Source organism: Leptopilina heterotoma, unplaced genomic scaffold (genome assembly GCF_015476425.1).
Source record: "Leptopilina heterotoma isolate Lh14 unplaced genomic scaffold, ASM1547642v1 Lhet_136, whole genome shotgun sequence".
NCBI lineage: Eukaryota > Metazoa > Arthropoda > Insecta > Hymenoptera > Figitidae > Leptopilina > Leptopilina heterotoma.
Genome location: NW_025110857.1, coordinates 98,122 through 124,749, shown reverse-complemented (window position 1 = coordinate 124,749; position 26,628 = coordinate 98,122). Strand labels below are relative to the sequence as shown.

General features: G+C 28.1%; 2 protein-coding genes across 2 annotated transcripts; both read left to right on the top strand.

The window, feature by feature from the left end:
* The first annotated feature begins 5,865 nt into the window (after positions 1–5,865).
* Positions 5,866–10,738, top strand: LOC122497766 (nucleolar GTP-binding protein 1). Its single transcript, XM_043605042.1, has 9 exons — positions 5,866–6,022; positions 6,361–6,635; positions 6,806–7,043; positions 7,144–7,386; positions 8,680–8,934; positions 9,076–9,363; positions 9,607–9,885; positions 10,037–10,177; positions 10,474–10,738. The coding sequence occupies exons 1-9, from the start codon at positions 5,975–5,977 to the stop codon at positions 10,627–10,629; spliced, it is 1,923 nt and encodes a 640-aa protein (XP_043460977.1). The 5' UTR covers positions 5,866–5,974; the 3' UTR covers positions 10,630–10,738.
* A 274-nt stretch (positions 10,739–11,012) lies between these two features.
* On the top strand, positions 11,013–25,991 carry LOC122497744 (transformation/transcription domain-associated protein-like). Its single transcript, XM_043605011.1, has 6 exons — positions 11,013–11,134; positions 12,750–23,023; positions 23,397–23,490; positions 24,018–24,566; positions 24,870–25,083; positions 25,223–25,991. Exons 2-6 carry the CDS (start codon positions 12,786–12,788, stop codon positions 25,546–25,548), a joined length of 11,421 nt encoding a protein of 3,806 aa, XP_043460946.1. The 5' UTR covers positions 11,013–11,134; positions 12,750–12,785; the 3' UTR covers positions 25,549–25,991.
* The last annotated feature ends 637 nt before the right edge of the window (positions 25,992–26,628 follow it).

Genomic DNA, 26,628 nt, shown 5'->3' with positions numbered 1-26,628 from the left:
GTAATTTATATTTTTTATTCGACAAAATTGTTCCTATTTAAAAATAATATTTTTTATAAAGTCTCTAAATTTGAATTAGTAAAAATTTTGACTAATTTGAATTAGTGATTTTTTGTTTTTGAATTATAATTAAAAAACAAAAAATCCGTAAAAATTAGTAAAATTTACTATATAATAAATTTTACTTATAAATATAGTGATTTCCACTAAATTATTAAAATTAAAAATATTAAAATCTTAAAATTAAATAATTTTATAATTAAAATATTAAAATTTACTAACAAATAGAAATTTTTAATTACTTTTTAGTAAAATTACTAACAAACAGTAATTTTCAAAAACTTTTTAGTAAAATTACCAAACAAATAGTAATTTCTGATAAATTTTAGTCAAATTTACTAACAAATAGAAATTTTTAATTACACTTCAGTAAAATTACCTAACAAATAGTAATTTCTAATAATTTTTTAGTAAAATTTACTAATTCAGAAGCAACAATTCAAATTAGTAAACATTATTACTAATTAATTTTAAAGCTCACGGAAAAAATAAATAAAGACTATTTACTATTTTCACGCAATAAAGTTTCAAATTTTTGGAATATAAGAATTTTTTTGTCAATTCTTACTATTTTAGAGAGGAAATTTTACTATTTTCGAATTTTTAATGAAAAAGAAAAATCTTAAAACAAAATTTAAACAATCAATTACTTTACTCATAATAATTAATATCACTTAATATTAATTAACATTAATTATTATTAATCACTTAACTAGGTAATTAATTTATTTAAATTTTTTTAACTTTAAACAAAATTTCGATTAAATTTGGTAAAATTCATTTCGGAAATAGTAAAAATTGGCAAACTGTGCAAATTTCAAGATAAAAACAAAAGTTACTTTCTTTTTTTTTTTTAATTAAAATCTAAATACTTTTTTAAAAATTTGAAATCGAGTCAACAAAAACATTTTATGTCAAATTAATAAAACCTCTGCAATTGAGATAAAAAAAATTATTTTTCAAGTCAATCGAAAGAAAAAGTTTGATTTACAAAAATATTTTTGTTTATCATTTAAATAACGTGTATAAAATCGAGTACAAAATCGTGAAGAAAAATAAAAATAAATATGTGGAGTAATAGTAAAATCTGATTTTTTGAAAAGCACGTGCAAAAATACTGATATTTCTGACGTATAAACTTGCATATGAAATATATATGAGCATTGGCATGCAGTGTAAAACGAAGTATGTTCACCTTAATCAGTGGTTTTCATACACGCAACCTATGACGTAATGACGTTTACTGACGCACCCCATTTAATAGAAACAAACGATTTAAAAGAATCAAGATTTCTATTAACTATTTTCGAAAAACGATTTTTAAAATTAAATTTTAAATAATTTTAATAAATAATTTTTAAATATTTTCTAAATTTAATAATTGAAAAAGAAAATTTTTTCGTACAAAACATTTTTCAAATAATTAACATTTTTCTATATTGTATATTAAAAAAATGTGAAAAATTTCTTAGATAATTTACATTTATTAATAACGTTATCGAAAAAAATTTTTTATTATACCTACTTGATTTTATTAATGACTTTTCTTATCTAGAATTTTTTTTATCTCTATACAATCAAAATTTATTTTTGTCAAGAAACATTATAAATTCCTTTATTTGTGTTATACTTCTTTGCATTTGTTTACAATTCTTTGCTAGAAAATCCGTTTAGTAAATTGATTTCCTCCCAAAATATCTACAAGTCATTTGCATTTATTATTTAATTTATATTAATAATTTTTCAATAATAAATAATAATATTATTATTTCTATTATTATTATTATTTTTAATATTATTACAAATTGACCTATAAATTATTAATTATAATTTTTGTTCTCTAATTTGGTATTATTTTAATGACGATCGAATTTCCGGCTCTTAAATTTAATTTTTAATCCACAAATTTAACTTATTCAAAGATATTTTTATTTTAATTTAAAAATCAATTAACCCTTTGACATAAAAAAAATTGTTTAATTAAATCTGCATTGAAGATTAAAATTAAATGAAAAAAGTCCATTTTAATCATTCATTGAGATAATATCAAAATTTTTATGATAATTATAATTAATAAATTTCAATTAATCAAAAATTGATAAAATTACACAAAAAAATAAAGTTTTAATTTAATTGAAATTAATCAAAGATAATTTAAATTAGTTAAAGTATGTAATTTAAACTGTAGAAATTATATTTTGCACGCTACACTGAAATTGAAAATAATCTTACAGTAGTTATTATCGTTAATTGTTTTCAACAATATAATTTATATTTATCTCGTTAAATCAAGTAATTCTTGTGTAAATCAATTTATTGAAAAAGGATCGCAATAATAATAATAATAATAATAATAATAATAATAATAATAATAATAATAATAATAATAATAATAATAATAATAATAATAATGATTTAACAAAATTATTGATATTCCAATTTTAGCACACAATTTTCTTATCGTATTCGATAAATTGTCTCTGTCTCTCTTTCTCTCTCTCCCTGTCGTACTTATATGTATAATAATGTGAAAAGCATCATTCCTACAATATGTAAATTTAATGAAATTATATTTCATTTAAATCCGCGTCTAAATATACTATTTTTCCTTTACAAACTATAAATATTTAATATATAGATGAAAACAACTCAATCAATTTAAGTGCATCAGAGAATTTAATTTTTCTCTCTTTTTTTTTGTTAAAAATTCAACGTAAGACGACAAAAAAGTTAAATTATTACAATAAACAAGTTATTATTTTTTTTCTATAAAAAAACATCGAGTTTATAGATTTTTTTCTCGGGAAAGAATAATTCGAAAATAATTCAGTGAAGACATTTATTTATTTATAAAATAAATTAGTTATTACCGGAATCAAATTTTCTTTGCTACTAATAAAATATTAATTTGAATTTAAAAAGGAAAATTATTTTCTTGAATAATCGCTTTAATTATTAATAGTAAATAATAATTATACTATTATTAATAAACATTTGATTATTTAGTATTAACGTATTAATTTATTAATATTAATTTTATTTTATTGTAATTTTATTATTTAAGTATTAATTTATTTAATATTGTTAATTAATATTTATAAACTTATTTGCAATATTTAAATTTATTGAAAAAAATAATTATTACTGAAGTAATAATTATTTATTAACAATAGTAAATTTTACTAAATTAATTAAAATATTAAATTAATTCAAACTAAATTAATTTGAATAATTTATGTTTAACTCAAAAATATTGATTTTATTCAAATAAATATTTATATTTATTGAACATTAATTATATAATTTTAATTTCAATAGAGAAAAAGCGGATTATATTTTCAGCAGAATTAATTTTTTCCCTTTACATTGATTTGTAAACAAAATTATGATCTAATAATATTAAAGTGTAATTTTCAGGTGTATTATCATCATCTTTAAATAAATAATACTCGTGGCGCCTAAGATATTGATAATAACCAAACAATAATGATGATTATCTTGTTTATGCATAATTTATGCCATTTAAAAGCAAAATGCGAGAATAATCTGCATATACCCACTTTAAGTTCTGATAATATTATATCAACTACTACGCAATTTTAGCACTTTCACATATAAACAAATTAAAAAAGGAAAAAAAAGTGAGAAAACACGATGAGCAACACTGAATATTAAATATTTAATAGAGTTCGTTGGCATAACGCGTAACACGTGTAATCTATATGAAAATATTTATTCACTCGTTTTTATTTTTTTTATGTAATTGCCAAAAATACTGTTAATATCTAAATGACGTTTTAAATTAATCTAATATATCACACTAGTTCAATAATACCTTTCAATCTTAATCCAATTCTTGCTCATTAATTAAATAATGATTCATTATTATTTAATTAAAGAGCAATAATTGTTTGATGCTTATTGCTTTTCATTGTTTTTGAATATTAATAAAAATTTTGAATTATAAGTTAATTTTTGTTTCGAATAAATTTATTCGAAAAGTTTATTTTAAATATTGATTTTTCATAAATTAATATTAATTTATTATTATTAAATTTAATAAATTTGAATAAAGAGATAATTTAATTGACATTAATGTTCGAGTGAATAACATTATTCAGAAGGCTAAATATTTCATAACTCAATTTTTCCGCAAAAAAAGGAAATATTCATTGTAATTTATTGGAACGTTTAAAATTAGAATGACTAACGTAAAATTCATTTGTCATTCTTAATATTCAACCGCAGTAGTAGAATTTATATCTAGTGATCGATTGGTTTTTTAAAAAATCGATAAATTTTTTAAGGAAAATTTCATTTTTGTTTATAAACATTCATGGTGGAATTAAAAACGAAATGTAATAAGAAAAAAAACTCACTTGGATATTCTAACGTCAGAATAGATTTTGTTAAGTTATAATAACTCCTACCTCCCTGTAAATAATTAAAATTAGTAATTAAATTATACAGAAATTTTAATTAACAAAATTCAATAATTTGACTAAAAACTATTTCTAGTTTACGATAAATATATTTAGTAATTGGCAAAAATTTATAGGTTATGTTTACGAGTATTTACGATGAATAAAGGATTTTTTAATCATTAAAATTCTTAAACATTATTAGTTTGAATCGTTTCAATAGAGACACTATGCATTTTCGCACAAAATACAACAAAACAATGTAGCGAACATAACCTATAAAATTTTGCATCTTAGATCCCCTTCTCCGCTGTTGCGTCACAAATAATTCACAAAGTTATTGTAATATCCGAAAAAAGTACGAAAACTTACAATTTTTCACCACGTGGACTTGCATTCCGGCGAATTTTCCTTGAAATAAATTTCTGTATACCGGCAAACACTCACTTCTGATATAGACATTTTCACAGAAAAGAACAGAGCAACACTCGGGAAACATGAATTTTCTTTATGCATTGCAAGTCAAATTGACATCGAATTTGTTAAATGTGTAACAATATTAATAGTTATTAACAAAAATGACCTGTTCTTTCATGCCTTTCTTCACTTAAAATCACTTATTTTGCACAGACTCGAACTACCTGTTTCTACTTGTTCACTCTTAACAAAGCAAATCAATTTAGTGAAACTAACAAAAAACTGAACAAAATTCACTTAATATAATAAAAATACTTAATAATTTACAATTTAATAATAAAAACCAGGTTAACGTGTTTCTTTGAATTAAATAATCACTTGTCTGAATCTCAAAACTTTGCAGAGATGCCAACACTCCGGCGATGGCACGATTGTTGACTGGCGACCGCACCGTGGCGCTAGTTGTACATGGCCGATATTAAGGGGCGTTCACAACTGTAATGAGAATTTTTTTCGAAATTTAAACCCCCTACCACCCTCTATGTAAATACTTTTAAGTAATTAGCGCTATTTTTCTTGTTTATTTTAATCTCTATAATTAAATTTTTGTTATGTTAACAAAATATCGTCTCACTGAACAGCCAGCGCCATCGGTGGTGAGTGTCAACTTTTGCGTCACAAAAACTCTCCTATTGGTAGAAAAAACCGCGCTTATTTAAATCGCTCTAATATAATAAAACGTTAGAATACAATATAGTCCATTCTTAACTGTAAAATTTATTATTGATCATTAGTTATAATTTTCCGATTAATTAATAATAAATAATAGCAAAAATTAATTATATAAAACTAAATTCATTAATTAATTAATCTAAATCTATTAGAAAAGCGCGCCTTTTTGTCTGACGCAAGCAAGAAAAAGTTGGCAACACTGCAATATTTACCTGCTTTTCTCAGTGTGGCAACACTGAGCGTGACATTCATGTGGTTCATGTGTTTGTCCACACAGGTTTTCAGAAAAGTGTATTAAATTTTTACATTATTTTTAAAGAAAAGTGTTATATTAATTAAGCAAAATGGTGATGTACAATTTCAAAAAGATCGCTGTTGTTCCAACAGCAAAAGTGAGTAATTTGTTTATTTTTAAATTAACAATATTTCATGTCAGAACGTGGCTCAATGAGCCCCACGTGGTTTTTAATTCTTTATTTTTGTTTCATTCATTTTACATTATTATTTTAATGTTTTACTATTATTTATTATATACTTTCTTCACGTATGTTTTTTAACACGTTTAAAACAAAAAAACACAAATTATGTTTTTGTTAAAATTGTTTGACAGTCCTAACCTAAAAATGTATGGCATAACCTACAAAGTGTATAAAAGTTATTGTTTTTTTAATTTTCTTACATGTTTATCTAGTTTTATCAATATGTATTTTAATATAAAAATTTCTTTTAGGACTTCATTGATATTATATTATCAAAAACACAACGAAAGACTCCAACTGTAATTCACAAGAATTACAAAATATCCCGCATCCGTGCATTTTATACGAGAAAAGTAAAATTTACACAACAAAATTTTCATGATCGGCTTTCACAAATTGTTCAGGAGTTTCCAAAATTAGACGAAGTGCATCCATTCTATGCGGATTTAATGAATGTTTTGTATGACAAGGATCATTACAAATTGGCCCTTGGTCAAATGAATACAGCGAGACATTTAGTTGATAAGTATGTTTTAAAAAGGGTATTTTAATATAGCAATATTAATAATTATATTATTATAATTTCACTATATAAACTTAGCTAAATAAATTCAATATTGAAGATGTATTTTTAATTCTATTTTTAATTTAATTTTATATTGTGAATTAACATTTAATTCTATTTGCGTTTTTTAGCGTTGCAAAAGACTACGTTCGTCTTTTAAAGTACGGAGACTCCTTGTACCGATGTAAACAATTAAAGAAAGCAGCATTGGGGCGAATGGCCACAATTATGAAGAAGCAAGCCAACAATTTGACTTATTTAGAGCAAGTTAGACAGCATTTGGCTCGATTGCCGAGCATAGATCCTTTTACTCGAACGATAATAATCTGCGGATTTCCCAATGTTGGAAAAAGTAGTTTTATAAACAAAGTTAGTTAATTGTTTAAAGGAATTAATTATTTGATAATTTAATGATTAATCGAAATTCAATTAATTTGTTCTGTGTTTAATTATTTGCAATTAATTTCAGATAACTCGAGCCGATGTTGAAGTTCAGCCTTATGCCTTTACAACAAAATCGTTGTATGTAGGACACACGGATTATAAATACTTACGTTGGCAAGTGATTGATACTCCTGGAATTTTGGATCATCCCGTCGAAGAGAGAAATGTTATCGAAATGCAAGCAGTTGCAGCTCTCGCTCATTTGCGTGCTGCCGTTCTCTATTTCTTCGATATTTCAGAACAATGTGGTCATTCATTGGAAGAACAAGTAAGAAAATCATTTTTTTGAAAGATATTTTCTTTCTTTTTATTTTTATGCTTTTAAAAATTCAGTTGAATTTTAAAATATTCATTCGAATATTTATGAATACGGATTACAATATATTTTTAACAAAAAGTTTTTTTCGTTTTTTGCGTTAAAAGCCTATTTTTTATAATTTCTTGCTTGAGCGAAACTTGTGGTCAGTGGTCAACAGTTTTTGAGAGAAGAAGAAGAAGAATGAGAAGAAAAACTGTTTAAGAAATGAAAGTTACAGTTTATTTGTATGAAGTGCTTTTAATTTTCAAAATTTTTTCTTTCAAATTATTTCATGTGAACTATAATTAGAAAAATCAATTTTTTAATTATCAGAGGTGGTCACATGTCAGTAAAGTCAGGGAAATTCAATTATTTTCGAAAAATTACATGGAAATATTTTTAAAAACTAATTATTAGAATTGTTTTATAATAATTTTTTAACATTTAATTATCTTCGAACAAAATAAATAAAAGTTTATGAAAATTTACTTTTTGGACTTATTTAAATTTTTAAGAAATCATGGTTCAGTTTATAATTTAAAAGTTTTCAAAAATTTGATAATTTTTATTTATAGTTTTCAAAAATTCAATTATTTTTAAAAAATTTTACCAAATTTTAATTTTTTGGAAATTTTTTCAAAATTTGAAAAACTATTATCTTTTAGAAATTATTTAAATAATTAAATTCTAGAAGAATTTTTGGTAAACTATTTAAATTAATTGATTCAGAGACGAAGTTTAGTTAAAAATTGTAGAAAATAATTGAATTCAGGAAGGATTATAATCGTAATTTTTAGAATTTATTAAAATTCATAAATTTTACTCATTTTCCGTGAACATTCATATTTTCCTATAAAGAAAATTTTGTCAGAAAAATTGATTTTAATGTCAGTAAATTGTCAGGGAACTTGTGACCACCCTGATTATAATTTTATATATTTTTTAATACAATTTTTGAAAAGAAAGAATTTTTTGCGTGCCTGTCTGTGTGTTTGAAATGTGTCAACGTGTGGCTTTATGAAGAATTTTTAAATATTTGCGAAGAAGAGAATTAGACTTGAAAGAATACGCAAGGTTATTATAATTTAAATTATATTCCCTCGAAGAAAGGTAATTAACGTTACTTGTTAAGTAAATAATTATTAAATTTTTTTTAATTTCTTTGAAATGAAATTGAAATATATTTCTGAAAATTTATTTAATTCAGAAAAAACTCTATTTATGAATGATAAAAAAATAATAGAAAAACACATTTATTCTTAGATGAAACTCTTCGATTCAATAAAGGTGTTCTTTACAAATAAACCACTCGTTTGTGTGATAAATAAAGTAGACGTCTTACGTCTAAATGATCTCTCTGCGGAAAAAAGAGCTATTGTAAAACAACTTGAAGAAGATGAGAATATTCCGTTCATTGAAATGAGTACCGTCACTGATTTTGGCGTCATGGATGTGAAAACTGAAGCCTGTGAGAGACTTTTGGCTTATCGTGTGGATCAAAAGATCAAAACTAAAAAGGTGAGTTAATTACAATATTTAGAATAATTAATATAATTAGATTTAATTTTTTTTCTATCTAATTTGTATTCAATTTATTTCAATTAATTATTAATTAAATTGTTCTTCTTTTTTTATATATTTTTGAAATATATTTTCTAGGTTGAAGGCTTATTGAATCGTTTACACGTTACTCAACCAGTGCCTAGGGATAACAAGGTTCGAGCTCCTTGCATACCTGAGTCCGTTCTTAAGAAGAAGCAAGCAGCCGCTGAGAAAGCTGAGAGAAAACGAAAATTGGAGCGCGAAATCGAAGAGGAATTGGGCGATGATTATGTTCTCGATCTCAAAAAGAATTACGACATCGAGGGAGAACAGAAGTTCGATATTATCCCCGAAATGTGGGAAGGTCACAATATTGCGGATTATATTGATCCCGATATTTTTGAGGTTTGTCCATTTTTTCAATATTTCTTTAAATTCATCTCTGTTTTCTGAATTTTATTTATATTTTTATTTTCTTCTACTCGACGACTTATTTTTTATTTTTATTCTTCATGATCTTTTTATTTTTTCCTCTATGAATTTTCTTTTTTATTTTTTATTTTTATATACATATTTATTCAAAATTGAAAATATACTAATAAATCAGAATGAAAATGTGTCAATAATAAATAATTTTGTTATCGACAGAAATTGAACGAGATCGAGAAAGAAGAAGAGATTAGATTCGAAAGCGGTTTCTATGATCATAAGGTTCCAGTATTAAGTGAACAAATGCAGGAAATTTATGAATTAGCGAAACAAATTCGAGAGAAACAAGTGGTTATTAAAGATGAATCGCGAATTAACAAGGCTTCTACAAAACCAGTTATGCCCCGTACTGCCGGTGCTAAGGTTCGAGGTCGATCTGTGACAAGATTGAGACAGGAACTTGGAGAACTCGGAGTCGACATGGAAGACACAGAAGACGTAAATTGTTTCTTTTGATTATTCAAATTCAAAATTTTCCTTCTATTAAAAGAAAAATTTCTTTCACTAGTAAAAAATAAGCTCCACTAATAAAAAAAAATTCTTTCTTTCAAGAAAATGTAAAAAATCTTTTAACAAAAATTTCTTTCAGGCTCACTTTACAAAAACGAAAAAACGTGCGAGGTCGATTTCTGAACCCGATGCTAAACGTCGACGTGTAGATGTTTCAGCGTCAAGAAATCGCAGTGTCTCCAGACAACCGAGAGATGAAATGGGAGTAAAGGATGTTGTTGTAAGTATTTTTCTTTTACAATTTTAATTTAATTTAATTTAATTTAATTTAATTTACACGGGAAAATCCCTTTCGTACAGAAGTACTTATAACCTATGGGTACTAATTAAAAAAATTTTATAGATAAAATATAAAATTATATAAAATTTTATTTTTGTAAAATTTTATAGACATTTTTTTGCAAACGATGTAAATTTTCTTTGTTCTTATCTTTTTTATTATTCTTTTCTATATATTTTTTTTATGGTTTTGCTCGGTAAAAAGGGAATAATATAAACAATGTAAATTTTTTGCAGATGAAAACAAAACTTAAGAATATTGCTCACAAAGCGATTTCAAAGAAAGTTAAAAAGAAGGGTCTTAAAGGTGAAGCCGATCGTTTCATTGGAAATAAGATGCCTAAGCATCTTTTCGCTGGAAAGCGCGGTGTTGGAAAAACGGACAGGAGATAAAAATATAACACTACATTTAATTTATAATCTTTTATATAGATTAATTTGCCTTCAATTGAGAATATCTCGTGTAGCTTATGTAAATAAATAAGACTATAAAATAAGTAAATTTATCTTATTATTTATAACTTGTTCATATTTTTTTCATCTTATTTATATTTTTATTATAATTCAAAACTATAATCGTATATAATTTATATTATTTTGTATACAATTTATTATTAATGATTTACTATTTCAGGATAATTAATATTAATTGTTAAAAATAAATTTGATTTCTAGCGGGAAAATATGCTGCCCAGTAAAAATTTTCAAAGAATTGCCTACTCTAACCTTCGATGTTTGTATACAAAACGTTAACAAAAGTTTCTTTATATTTACTGGGTTTATTATTTTTCAGGAGCCTTAAATGGTAAATAACAGAGTTTCAATAAATTTAAAAATTACACAGTGTTTGCCTATCTATCACAATATATGCTAAGACGATTTTTCCAATAAATCAAATGTGAGTAATTTATAATTAATTAATATTAATTAATTTATTTACAATCATATTTACTCGTTTATTTAAATTTTAGTACAATATTCGTAATCATTTATAATTTATTAAATTAATTCATTATTAGTATTATGATATTAATTTCATATGAAAATTTTAAAATCAATTATAATTTCACTTGAGACAAATTTTGACATTTACAGGCCTCGGATGTTATGACTTTTTCGACTATTTTCAAAAAAATCCTACTTTTTTTCGACTTTTTTCGACTATTTTCAAAAATTGCGACATCTTCGACTTTTCTTCCAAGTTTTGCCACAAAAACCAAATTTTTTTGTTTATTTTATATATTTTTTGGCAATTTATTTCGATTTTTTTAATGTAAAAAGTATAACTACAGACAGATCTTTCAAAAATTATTTTTGAATGATTTTTCTAATTAAATTTTTAAAATATACAATTAAAAAATTTTTCAATAATTGAAATTTTGTAAAATTTAACTGAAAATAATTGATTTTTTCGAGTATTTTATTACAATTTTTGAAAATCAACTTTTGGGGAGTTTTAATTGCAAGTTTTGAAAATAATTGAATTATCAAAAATTGCAATGAAAAATCTTCAAGTGAAAATTTATAAATAAGAAAATTAATAAAAATTAGCCTCTAAAAATGATATTAAAATATTTTTGAAAAAAGTAATACTTACAGAGTTTTTTCCTTGTAATTTTTTAAAATTAATTTTTATTATATTTATTTTTGTTCGAGAATGATTATCTTCGTAGAAAATAAATTAAAATTTTTAAAAATTTACCTTTTTCGGACTTTTTAAAATTTTGGAAAAATAGGTAATGTTCATTTTTAAAATTATAATTCTTCATAAAAATTTTATTATTTCTTTTTATATTTTTCAAAAATTCAATTATTCTTAAAATATTTTACCAAATTTCAATTATTTGGAAATTTTTCAATTGTATAAATTAAAAACCTATAAACTTTCAAAAATTATTTTAAAATATATTTAAAAAATTAATTCTAAGAATTTCTTTATTATAATTTTTTAAAAATCAGTCACTTTCAACATTTTTGGTTGAATATTTTCAGTAATTCATCTTAATAACTTTTATAAAAAAAAGAACCATAACAGTTACAGTTACAATAATTGTGGAAAATTGAATTTTTATATTTAAAATTGGAAGAAAAATTAAAAATAATTGATTTGGAAATGAAGTTTAGTTAAAAATTGTAGAAAAGAATTTTATTTTGGAAGGGTTTATAATTGTAATTTTAAGAAATTAATAAATTTCCGAAGGCTTGAATTTGAAATTTTTCTAATTTTATTTCCCATGAAAAAACAATTAATAAATATTTAAATATTTATTTAAAAAAATTATTCAAGTTTTGAAAAATTTAATTTAGAAATCAGTGTAATGGGAAAAACAGGAGAATACAAAAAAAAATTCTTGTGACATTAAATAAACGACTTTTTCGACTTTTTTTGTATTTTTAATCGAAAAATTCGATCCGAGGCCTGTCATTTAGTTTTTACCAAGTTCTTGAAAGATAATCAAATTATTTACCAATTGTCTATTTGAATATGAACTTTAACATTTACTTTTTTTTAGGTTTCAACACAATTGGCTTCTATCAGGAAAATAAAAATGGACCGTTTGAACAATGTGGCACGAACGGCACTCAAGTCCCAAATAAATACCTACCTCGTATATGTGAATTGTTTGGGAGATGCCAGTAAAGGAAACGATGTCAAATTAAGATCAGCTCTGGAAATATCCGAAAGTCTCGATATCATTGTACTCTTACCGCAATATCCAATATTTCTCGCAAGATTTATGAAAATTATCAAACCAATTCTACTTGAAGGGACAATACAATTTATCTCCGAGTACAGTATTCATCAAACAAGGAAAGTGATTCTAGAAATTTTATATCGACTCCCAACGGACGAATACCTTAAACCGTACGTGTCAGACGTTTTGAAAATTACTTTACAATTACTGGAAATTGATAATGAGGAGAATAGTTTAATATGTTTGCAAATTATGTCGGAGTATAGAAAAAAATATAAACCAACATCAATTAAGGAAGTTTTACAATTTTTGGAATTTGTCAAGAAAATGTACACTGAATTTACAAACAATTTTGTGGATGTAATTCAAGCAAAATCTTCTATAACAATAAGGAATTTGGTGAATTTAAATATTGAATCATCATTGGCAAAAACGTATATTGTAACTGCTATTCATACGAACCAAAAGGACGAGGATGGAAATTTAATTACTTATAATTTGATACCGAGGACAAGATTATCATTGAAGTTTCTGCAGAAAGTTCCTTCGTTTCTGATTACTTTACGCTCGTTATATAAACAACAGACTGGGGAAATTATTATGGAAATTGTCTCTTTACTTGTGACTTTAATTACTTTGAAGACTTGTGATCCAATTCCAGATTGCAATCGTGAAATTCTGTATGAGTTTGTTGGTCTACAGGTCAAGTGTCTTATGCTTGTTTCTTATAATATAAAGGATTTTATCGATATAATTTTTGAAACGAGTGCTACTTTATTTAAAGGAGTGGTGGATTTATTACGTGCCTGTCCCACTGAAGCAACACATTTTCGTAAAGAGATATTCATCTATTTTCGCTATCTCATTCTCTCTAAATTCCAACGACAATTTATTTCCCACATTGATCAATTATTGGACGAAGAGCTTTTATTCGGTTCCGGTTTTACGGCCAACGAGACATTAAGATCATTCGCTTTCAACGTAATTGCAGATTTTATTCATCAGGTACGAAACGTACTTTCTTTCTCTCATCTTACGAGGGTTGTAAATTTTTTCAGTAGACTACTCAACGACGCACGATTACCAGTGAATATTGAAAATCTATCCTGTAAACTTCTTAACAATCTCATTCAGTGCGTGATAAGTCGATCTGAATCTGAAGATTATTTTAAAGGACGAAAACTTTTACAGAAAATACTCGAGGTTTTTGTCTTGAAATTAGAAACAATTGTTAAGGATGTAATTCCAATTTTTGCGAGTGCTAAAACATTCACCAAAACTTCGCAAAATTTACATCAAAATATTGTGGAGTACAAAAATATTATCCGATGGATTATACTTGGAGTGAAGGAAATTGTGATCTTTAATTTCAGTGATAAATTCACGAAACAATTTGAATGGACCGATGTCTTGTTATTTTTACGATTTTTCAAATGGGGAATGAAGTCATTTAATCTTTATACAATTGGTCGTTTGGCAATGGACGCGATACCAAAGAAGACTAATAAGTTGATTCAGTTTCATGAGACGAAATTAAAGGAGGAAAAGCAACTTGTAAAATGTTTTGCAACAATTTTTATGTCAATGGATTTATTGACGTTTGAGACAATATTTACTGGGGAAATTGATTTTATCGTGAATCAAGTGATTGGGAATAGGGACTATTTGGCAATTATAAATTATCTTCTTTTGGATCCGGGAAAATCGTTGGTATTCGGAAATATTATGATTGAATATCTTTTGGAGAAAATGGATCAAGTGGGATCGAAACCGGAAATAAGTGATTTGTATCTAACTTTATTTAAGACGATTTTTGGAAGTGTTGCATTCTCTCCCGAGGAGAATAGAGAGATTCTTCGTTCGAATCTTCATAAAATTGTTAAACGCTCATTGGATCTTGCTGTGAATGCGAAGGAGCCTTTGAATTATTTTCTTATTTTACGAGCACTTTATCGATCGATAAGCGGTGGGACGCAGGAAATTTTATATCAGGAATTTCTTCCTCTTTTGTCGAAATTAATCGAGGATTTAAATAGATTTCAAACGGAGTTTCATAAGCAGGAGATACATGAAATTGTACTTGAGCTGTTTCTTTCAATACCGGTGAGAATTGGTTTTCTTTTACCATATTTTGAAAAATTGATGATTACGATTGTTCACGCCTTGAATGGAAATGATGTTTTAATTGGTGATGGTTTGAAAATTCTGGATATTTGTATCAATAGTGTTGATTTTTCTTTTTCGCAAGACTACCTGCAGATTGTTGCCACTGATTTGATTGAGAGTCTCTTTAGGATTGTACGGGAATCAAAAGAGGAGTTAGCTCAGAAAGCTTTTGAAATTCTGGGAAAACTTGGCGGGGAGAGTAGAAAAGTGTTGATAAATCCGCAGAAGTTACGATTTGTTAATTCGGAGATTTATCCGAGTGTTCGGGTCAGCTTCGAGAATTCGGTAAAGATAAATTTGTCTGTGAAAAAAATTATTGAGACAGCTTATTCAACTCTTAATTCAACTTCTGATTTATTTTACAAACAACAAGCTTGGAAAGTGATTAATTCTTACTTGTCGGCTACTGTGAAATTAGAAGATGATAAAAGAACGTTGATCAATTTGTTCAATCATCCGAGATTCAAGGAAGAAATTTTCCCTACTTCGTGCTGCGTTAAGGAAGATTTGGCGGCGAAGGAAATTCAGAAAATTGCCTTAAGTGGACTCTTTATCGCAGCTGCGGAAGAAACGTCCCTGGATTCTAATTTGCCGGTCTTTGAGACAATGCTCTCGTATGTAAGACACTATACGATGATTTTTGTTGCCCAAGAAGTTTGCTCAAATGTAATGGAAGAAAATAAATACAAAGCTGAGAGGGAAATTTTCCAAAATCCTCTCGTTCTGATCGATGCCCTCAAGGATATTTTGAAGTACGAGAAAAAGGAATTCTTCAAAGTCGCCTCCAATGTTCTGGAAACTATTCTAAAGACCGCGACCTCAATCGTTGGTTCCCTGCAAAGAGTCTGTCAACTTCCCTTCATGGAATATTTATTCGAGAAATTGACTTCTCTCTGCTATGAGAATCCTTGGTACTCAAAGCTTGGTGGCTGCATGGTGATTGAGTTTTTAATCCAAAAAATGCCCCTCAAGTGGCTTCTCACTCATCTCCTTCCTTTCGTCAAAGCTCTTTGCTTCGTAATCTCAGATTTGAACGAAGGAATCGGTAGCGGAACGATCGGCGAAGCAAAAGCAAATTTAAACAAACTACTTCGAGTTTGCTTCGAGCAGAAAAATTCCGATTTAGAAACAACACTTACTTCCGAATTTGAAAACGAACACCTGACAGTTTATGAAGTTCAAAAGAATGAGACCGATCGAGTGGTTCGAGAATTAATGCTGTTTGTCTCATCCCCACGCACGATTTTACGAAAAGAAGCTATGAATTTACTCTCTCTTTTAGCAGAGCTTCGAAAAGTGCCTCTAACCGATATGATTCGTCCTCACAGAGAAATAGTCGCAGATTTAGTTCCTCCAATGAAGATTCACATGGTCCGTCATCCGATTGAAGATCAAATTGGAATAATCGACGCGAACGGATTTTTTCTATCGTTCACTTCTTTATTCGTCCTCGATATATCGTTGTTAGAACACAAGTCTTTTTACGAAGATCTTGTCCAGATTATCGAAAGAGAAGACAATCAACTACTAAGAGAACCTTGTTACAAAGATCTCTCTGATTTCATTCCCCTGAAAACGACCGCTCTTCGAACAATCATTCACTTCTATTCCATAGAAACTCTCCAGGAGAATGTAATCACAATTTTCATCAGTGCACTAAAAAAAATCGAACTTCAGGAAACTGCTCTCGAGTGCTTGAAAAAAATACCAATCAGCGAAAAAATGAAAGGATTATTTTTTGAACCAGTGAAAAAAATTCTCGCTAAAGAGACTTCGATAGATCTCAATTTCTTGACCTATTTTTCATACCTTGTGGAAATTTTCCCCACCAGCAATTATCAATTCTGTAACAGTTTGATTCTATACTTAGGCACTTGTTTCAAAAATTTGAAAACTGAATACTTGAATAGAAAAATAAAAGAAGAAATAAAAAAAGACCTGGAGAATAAAATACGTGAACTGGAAAAAAAATTACTAGAACCAGAGGCAGAATCATCCACAGAAGCGGAAAGGCAAACATTGGAAGAATCAAGACGAAAAAATACGGAAGAGAAAAGAATCATCATTACAAACTCGAATGTCATCCAACAACAGATTTTGACCATACTTCAAATTTTTCAAAAAACGACCATAGATCTGAAGAAATTTATCCCAACTCTCTGTCGATTTTTTTTGCAATCAGAAAAGGATCTTATGAATCAGATTCAAAATCCATTTAAAGTTCCTTTCACTCGTTATTTATCACGATATCCATCGGATACTGTGGATTTTCTACTGAATCACAACAGTGTACGCTGTGAGGAATATGGACTATTTTTGGAATTTCTTCTAAACTCAGAGCAAGGGGAAGTTTTTAAAGAAACACTAAAGAGTAGATCAATTCGTCTGATGCAAATGTTTCTCGCTCCACAACAACCCGATCTCCATTTGGCTAAAGAAGAAAAAATGGAAATTCGATTTCGAGCTATACGACTTGTTTCAATTTTGATAGACTACGATGAAAATTGGTTCACCACCCAAACTCAACTCATCACCGTCATCAAGCAAATCTGGTACAAAAATGAGTATATAAATTATCACAAGGACATTGAGAATGTAAAATCCAATCATTTAGTGGAACCAGAGATATTACTGAAAGTTTTCATTCACTATTTAGAAAAAAATCCAGAAGAATTTGATTTTCTTTTCAATATCCTCAAGATTTTTCGTATAAATTTCGTTTCTAATGTCACGATGCTCAGTGATTTTATAGAGAAAGTTATTGCACAAACTTATCATATTCAGTGGAAACGAACAGCTTTTTCGAAATTCATCTACAATTTTCAAGGTAAAAGAGTGAGTGACGAATTGAAGGCGGATATTTTACATAATATCGTTTACAAGTGTTTTGAGGCGAGTTTCAAGAAAAAGGAAGTTTTCGAGATAATAGGAACACCACCATCTCCAAATACGGACGATCCTAGAAATTTGATTTCGATTTTTATTAACAAAGTGATTGATATCGATAATCCTGGTGAACTTGGTGATCGTTTGCGAGTGGGCATTTTTCGTTTCGCTTGCTTATTGGTTGATCACGCTGGAGAGTATATTCACGATGTAAATATCAAACATCATGGAATAAAGCTCAAAACATTGGTATATTTCGCATGGTCTTGTCTTTTGAATAAAAATTGTGTCGATCCGATCACCAAGTATCATGGTCATTTATTGTTGAGCCACATAATTCGAAAGTTTTCCGTTTCGAAAAGTATTGTTGTCCACGTTTTTCTCAGTCTTATGCAGGCTCACTCGATAGAAACGAAACATGTCGTGAAAGAGGCTCTAGATATTTTGATTCCAATTTTTCCCCATCGAATGGAAAGTGGCTACAGCAAACTCGCACAATTGACGAGAAAAGTCTTGATTGAAGAGAGCCACTCCAGGTACTCGTTGTCCCACTGTCTTCAATTCGTAGTCAAGCATTTCAAAGTCTACTATTCGGTGCGTTACCATCTAATTCCGATTCTAGTCAATTCTATAAAGAAGATAACGGAAATTTCTACCATCGACAGCAAGAAATTGGCGGTTGACATTGCGGAGACGATCATCGAGTGGGAAATTCAGGCGAAAAGTGAAGAAACAAGTATTATTGATGTCGTCGGCATTGAATCGAGTAATCAACTCCCAGACGAAGGCTCATCAGGATTTCGACGAATTGTCCTACAGAATAATACTCCTCTATTCACGACCCTAGAACCCCAACCGATAAAACGATTGGGAAATTTCTACATCGACAAAATATTGAATTTCATCCTAAAATTGACATGCGAAGTTCATGATGTTAACACATTGCAAGGAATAATGGAAGAACAACTTGTAAAACGTTCGGCAAATCTTATCAAAAGGACTTACTCCTCCGAAGTTTGGGTAAAAGACGGAAATGTCGATTTCTCATGGATGAATAAAACCCTCGCAGAGCAGGATTCGGAGAAAATTTACCGAATTTTGGAACTATTGATCTTTCTTGTACGAGGACTTGGTGAAAATGCAAATCTTCACATTTTTACCAAACTTGAAAGTGGATTGACAATGTGTCTCTCGAGTGATGATAGAAAAATTCTCAAATACCTGCAGGAAATTCTGAGTAATTTGTTAACAATATTTCCGATTGATCCAATTTTGACGAAGGAAACACGTGACGAAAAAATGAAACTTTTTTATAAATTCGTGAGAGTAGTTTTCAGGGAAAGATTAACTGGTTTCGAAAGAAACGAAGCGGGGATCGATTCACTAGCTCCTTGTGTAATGATAGCGAAAACTGTCTACCTCAACAATGCTGGTTATCTAGATCCGGTGTTAACTAATCTCTTGGGGGTTTTTCAGAAAATATCACGATTTCATCTAGCTGGTGTTGGTGCAAAAAAAGAGGAAACGGAATTACTCACCTTTCTCGATATACTTTCCAATAGATTCGAAGTAATGTCGACGAATAATAGAAGAAAATTCCTGACATCTTTGGGTGTTTTAATAGACAACACTCCCAATCTACAAATTATTAGAATTATTATCAAGTTACTGAAAAATTGGGTAAAGGACGAAGGGAATTTAGTTAGTGAAAAATTCCCCATATTCATCAAGATGTGGAAAAAGATTCAGAACTTCCCTGCAGATTTGGATTTGAGGAATAATTTCCTCGATGTTCTGTGCTTGATGTATCAGAACAGAAATTATCGACATGTAAAATTATCGACTGATTTGGAACTTGCCTTCTTGGAGGGTTTACGATCATCGCAACCGCATACGAGAATCAAATTTTCGAAAATTATGAACGCTGGAGTTGAACGAAGTGTCAAGGATCGATTGAGGTATATTTCTGAAATCAATTGGCAATTGATGGGAAGACATTATTGGATCAAACAGTGTGTCGAGTTCGTGTTGATTGTTGTCGATCCGACGACTAGAATTCAAGTGACACAAGATATTCTTCTACCAAGTGTTAAGTTCTCCATAAAGGACGATGAAAACCCAGGTCTGAATTTATCGGATTTGAACGAAGCTCTCTCGAAATTGGAATCGAGTGTAGATCTCTCGAAACTAGATTCAAATGTCGATTTATTGAACCTAAAATCAACGGCTGATCTTTTGAATTCAGAAGTTGATGAATCGAATTTGGATTTATTGAATGACGACGACTACAATATGGAACTATTTAATTTATACCCGAGTCTAGATCTCTCGAATTTGGACATGAATCTAGATCTCTCGAATTTTGATCTCTCGTATTTTGATCCAAACACAAATCTCTTTGATATGAACATAATTGAGGGGAATACGGAGGGGAATTCAAATATGAACCTAACGATTTTAGATACTGATATTTTGGATACACTCCAAACTCCCGAGTTGGATGAAAATATTCCCGGCGCTTCAGAAATTAATCCTCAACTCACGGAATTTATTAACAAGCACATCAAGTTTCTCGACTATCTGAAGAGTATAAGAACGGAAGAATTTTTATCAGCGACGATACAATTGTGCCACAAGGAATCGAGTCTTGCTGCTGATGTTTGGAAGGATATTTTTCCTCAGATTTGGAGTGGAGAGATTGATTTAACTCCGTTTCTTTGTGACAAAAGTCATTTGGTACAGAAGGATTGTCAACCCAGTGCGATAGTTACTTTTTGCGAAGCTCTTGTTGGTTGTGAACCGGAAATTTTGAAAACACCGAGAATTATTAATTATTTGGGAAAAACTTTCAATGTTTGGCATCAAATGACACTGAGACTTGAAGAAATGATTGTGGACCAGGAAAAGTGCTTCCAAATTCAGGAGAATAATTTTTTTGATTTCGATGACTCGGATACGAATTACTGTCTTGAAATTCTAGACTCCTTGACAGATTTGTACAGCAGATTGGAAGAAGATGACATGTGGTCCGGACTTTGGCAGAAGCATTCTATTTACAAGGAGACAGTTGATGCGATAGCCTTCGAGCAACAGGGTTTTTTGAAGGAAGCACAAGAAACCTATTCGATAGCAGTGGAAAAACTTCGAACGGATCTTCTAACAGTTTCCCTCTCGAAAAAAATGCAAAGCGAATCGGAACTATGGGAGAAACGATGGATTCGTTGTGCTAAGGAGCTGAACCAATGGGACTTGCTTCTAAACAAAGGTAAAACTGAACTCTTCAATGATCCTTTATTTATTTTCGAAATTTGCTTCCTGACCTCCGACTGGTCCACGATGAAGGAATACCTCGAGATTAACAAAGACATCCCGTCCGATCAACTCTGGAAAATCGAGCTCTATCGTGGTTATCTATCCACTAATGGCGAGGAGAAAAATTTGCCCCTCATCGACGAACACATTTCTAACGCAACAAAACAATGCATTCGTGAGTGGAAAAAACTCCCTAGACTCATCTCTCGTTCCCACTTTTCTCTTCTTCAGGCAGCTGAAAAAATCGCCGATCTACGTGACGCGAAATTTATCCACGAGAATTTGGACCCCAATCAAACGGCGAACTTGAGGAAAATAATCTACACCTGGACACAACGAGTGCCGACAATTGCTGACGATCTCAGTCACTGGTCAAATATCTTCATCTGGCGAGAATATCAATACAAATCATTAATTGCTTTCGCAACTTCGATACCGAAGGAAAAAACACTAAAATACTATATTCACACCTGGGCTCAGTCTGTCAATAATTTTAGTAAAATAGCCAGAAAGCAAAATCTCTCATCAGTCGCTCTTGACTCACTGACTAGAATTCATAAAATTGAAAGTATTCCCATAACCGATTGTTTCGAGAGAATCAAACAACAGGTGAAATGCTACCTGAAAATGTTCACCCACGGAGAAGAGAATCGTCTAAAAAATGCTCTCGACTGCATGGAATCAATTGAAACGCAATATTTCGAAAAGAAAATCACCTCTGATTTCTATTCACTAAAGGGAAAATTGTACACACTTTTTGGGGAGTCAGACAAAGCAAACCAAATTTTCTCCAAATCGATTAAAATAAACGAGAAGAATTCCAATGCCTGGGGATTGTGGGGTGAATATTTTGAGAGTGTTTTTCAGACCAATACAGAAAGAACAGAATATACAAAGTCGGCTGTCTCTTGTTTTCTAAACGCCCTCAAGTATTCCGGCGAGGAGAAAAACGAAAAATGCAGAAAATATATTGCAAAAATTCTCTGGTTGCTTAATTACGATGACGAGGAAATGAATTTATTTAAATCAGTCAATAGACTCTCGGCGGAAATCTATCCGGTTAATTGGGTCTCATTTATTCCGCAATTATTAAAATGGTTGCTTCGTCCTCCTGGTGGTGAAATTATCGATTTACTGAATATTATCAGCAGAATATTTCCACAACCAATCTACTCGCAATTATGGACTCTTTACATGGAACTTCAATTTAAGAAATTAAATAATAAAAATCTTTCTAATAACGACAATTCAGAGAGAAATCTAGAGAGGGAAAAAGAAATTTTAAAATCAATTAACAAATGCTCGCAGGTAATGAGAAGACTTCTGTTGATTTATCCAAAATTGTTATCGTATTTGGAGAGAACTTTTGATCAGATTTCGATGTTTAAAGAAAATTGGTTACATGGGGTAGTGAAACGTTTGCAGGAAATTTTAATCCTAAGTTATCGTGTTGCTTTCGACAATAAGGAGAATATCAATGAAGTTGCATGTACTCAAGAAATAATTCATCATGTTGGAAAATTAACAGCGAATGTTCGTGTGGAAATGGAAAAAATTTTCAGTCAGAATACAAATTTTGGAGAATATTCAATATTTGGAAAAATAAATAAGGAATTCGAGCAAGATTTCAAGCTCGATAGTTCAAGTGACAAATTATTGATGAATCTGATAAAGAGATTAAAAAAGTGGATTGTAATTTTGGAAAATAACACTAAAGCTTCGTTGAGGTAATTTTTTCTTTATTTTTATTAAATTATCTTTATTTTAATTTTTTTTTCTTATTATTATTTGTATCTTTATTACATTTTTTACATTATTTTTTCTTTCGTTATTTAACTAAAATTCTGAACCTTCAAATGAACGAAATTTTTTTTTTAATGAAGACTGAAATGAAAAATATTGTAAAATTAAATATTTATTTAATTAAAAAGTAATTTTTGAATTATAAAAAAAACTATGTTTTGTAATGAATGTCAAATTAAAAGAAGTAAAAATATTCATTCGAACGTTCGAAACTTTAGGGATATTTATAATTTGACAAATTTAATTTTAAATACAATTTTTTAAATAATTGTAATTTTATTGATTGTTTTTTTACAGATCTTTCCTACTTGAGAAGAAGTGTCAATCTTTGTCGAATTTCAATTTTCAAAATGCAGAAATTGGACTTCCTGGCTCAACTCTTTTACCAAAGGTACAATTTACTAATAAAATTAATTAATTTATTTATTAAACCAATAAATTAATTAACAATTGATAAAAAATAAAATAAATAAATTCAGGGTTGACACAAATCAGAAAAATTAGAAAATTTAGGGAAAAATTAGGAAATTTTATCAAAACTACTAAAAAAATGACAAACTTCCAAAAATTTTTACAAAAATTCTGTTTTTTGGTGTCTAAAAATATTTTTGAAAAACAGAAAATTTAATTTCTCTTTGAATTTTTGTTCTATCTTAATTATTTTAAATCGCGCAATAAATTTTAAAACATTGCCTTAAATTTTTGCTTTCTCATGAGGAAACTTTGTATTTTATTTCTATAAATAATTAAATTTGTTTAAATTAATTAAAATCTGGAATAATTTTTTAAAAGCTATGTAATTAACTTCAATTAACTTAAAAAAGATTTTAGTTGAAAAAAGTTACAATTTTAAATAATAACTAAATTTCTAAAAGTTTAACATTTTTTTAAATTCTAATATAAATTAATTTTTTTCAGTTTTCTCACTATCCGGTGACGATAGTGAAATTCATGCCTTGGGTAGAAGTGATTCAACACAAATTCTCAATAGCTCATCGAATTTCAATTTTGGGAAGTGATGGAAAACCCTATGTCTACTTGATAGTGTCGAATGATCAATTTATCGATTTTAATAGAAATTATCGTGTTTTGCAATTGCTGCAAATGTTGAATTTAAATTTGCAAAAGCAGAAAGAAACTTGTCGACGTTTTTTGCAATTTACGATTCCAAAAATGATTCCACTGAATCCTCACGTGCAACTCATCGAAGATAATCCAAATGCAATCGATATTTTGCAAATCTATAAGCAAAATTGCGAAAAAAGGAATATTTTGCCTAATGCTCCTATTTCGAAGTATTATGAATTAATTTCAAGTATTGCAGCAAGACGCAAAGGAGTTAATATGGAAAATTTGATGTCAATTTTCAAAGAAGTGCAAAAAAATCTCATTCCAAAGACAATTCTCAAAGATTGGGCTGTGACAACTTTTCCGAGTTCGATGGATTATTGGACATTTAGAAAAATGGTGATTTTATAATTTAAAAATTTTCTATTCATTTTAATTTTTTGTCATAACTCTGTTAGTATTTTCTCTGTAAATTTAGGACTTTTGAAATTTAAAATAATGATGATATTATAATTAATTAAAAAATTTTCTATTCATTTTAATTTTGTGTCACAACACTTTTAGTATTTTCTCTTGAAATTTTGAATAATGGTGATTTTCTGGTAAAATTTAGGATTAAAATCGCAAATTAAAAATAAATAATCTTAAAATCTATTGAATTTTTTATTTTCTATATTTTTAATGTCTCGTTTATTTTTGCAGTTCATCTCTCAAATTTCTTTGGTTGTATTCTCACAATACGTCTTTCATCTTACTAAACTGTGTCCTGACATGATGAATTTAAATCTCGACTCTGGAATAATAAACGTCAACTATTTTACATTTGATCTTCATGAAGCTGTAGGAAAATTGGGTTTGAATGAACTGGTTCCATTTCGCTTAACACCAAATATCGCTGAATTCGTCACTGACATTGGTAAGTTACAAAAAAATTATTAGAATTTATAAATATAAATTAAATTACTATCTATTGAAACTTGAATAAAACTTGACAATATTAAATAAAAAAGCTTAAATTCTCCAACTATTTAACTTATTTTTTAATTTTTATTTAGGCATATCAGGACCTTTGAGAGAAAATATAATAGCCAGTGCTCGCTGTTTGGCGCAACCTTCTTATCAGATAAAATCTCTCCTCCAAGCAATAATTAGAGATGAATTTTCCGAGGACCGTGTGAATCAATCGGTGGACACAACATTTGTGGAAACGAATAAAGAAATAATACGACGAGTGATTGAAGTTGTCACAAGTATTTCAACGAGACTAAATTCCCTTGGTCATTTTAGTGGAATTGACAGCAATGTAAGAAATTTTTTAAATAATTCCAGGAATGTCGATAATCTTTGCCAAATGGATCCGTATTGGTATCCATGGCTGTAGTTAGATTAGAAATTATTTTTAAAAAAGTTACGATGAAATCTTCAACTCAGGGGTAAAAATTACTAAAAAGTTAATTATATTATTTATTAATCAATTCCATCAATTTGTTAAACAATGGAATTTAAATTTAATTAGTTCAAGTTTCAGAGGAAGAGTTATTCGTAATAGAAAGTTGATTCGTAATTTATTACATATCGGTTATTTAACTGTAGATAAATATATATTTTTAGAGATTTTAATAATTTTAATATTTACATTTTACAAGAAGGTAAATAAATTGATCGCAATTTATATTTTACATAATTAGAAGATTAACTGAGAAATTAGGTTTTGCTCAGTAATGTGACAAATATTTTTTATAAACCGCATTTTTTAATGTGTAAATAAGACTGAAATTACTTCGAAATTTTTGAGATATTGACAATACTTCGACTTCGCTTAATATTCTAAATATTAAATAAAAATGAGGTGGAATATTATTTAAACTTTGCAAAATCTTTCTCTTGCATTACAATATTTAATATTAAAAATATTAATTATTTTTCTTTTACTTCACTAATTATTTCGTTCAGAAATATGTTAATAATTTTCTAATGAAAAATAGGGATGTTTTGAAAAATTATTTTCTGAGAAAAATTGAATTTTATTTTGTTTAATATCTTGTTCTATGAAGAATTAAAAAATTGATTTTTAGAAAATGCGTATCACTTTTGTGATCATATTAATGCAAAAAAAAATTTAATTTAATTTTGTTTTCTTTTGTGACTTTTTTTACAGTAAAAGACGATACTTTTGATAAATTTTTATAATTTTGAATCAGAAATACTTTTAATTCTTCCATTAGAATTTTATTTAAATTTTTGAAAATTGTTGAATTGTTTTGAAAAATTTTATAGGAATTTTTGAAAGTAATTAAATTATTTCCAAGAATTCAATTAAAAATTGTATTGAAAATTTTGAAAATAATAAAATTCTCTGGAGGAATTCAATTACAATTGTTTAAAAAATAATTGAACTTTTATAAAAGATTTTATTAAAATTCTTGAAAATAATTGAATTTTTAGACATAATTTTATTTAA

Excerpts from the sequence above, each read along its gene's own strand:
- LOC122497766 (XM_043605042.1), top strand. The coding sequence starts at position 5,975 with ATGGTGATGTACAATTTCAAAAAGATCGCTGTTGTTCCAACAGCAAAA. Across the intron at positions 7,387-8,679 it reads GTCATTCATTGGAAGAACAA|ATGAAACTCTTCGATTCAAT; the intron begins GTAAGAAAATCA and ends ATTTATTCTTAG. Across the intron at positions 9,886-10,036 it reads ACATGGAAGACACAGAAGAC|GCTCACTTTACAAAAACGAA; the intron begins GTAAATTGTTTC and ends AATTTCTTTCAG.
- LOC122497744 (XM_043605011.1), top strand. The coding sequence starts at position 12,786 with ATGGACCGTTTGAACAATGTGGCACGAACGGCACTCAAGTCCCAAATA. Across the intron at positions 23,024-23,396 it reads AACACTAAAGCTTCGTTGAG|ATCTTTCCTACTTGAGAAGA; the intron begins GTAATTTTTTCT and ends GTTTTTTTACAG. Across the intron at positions 23,491-24,017 it reads GCTCAACTCTTTTACCAAAG|TTTTCTCACTATCCGGTGAC; the intron begins GTACAATTTACT and ends AATTTTTTTCAG.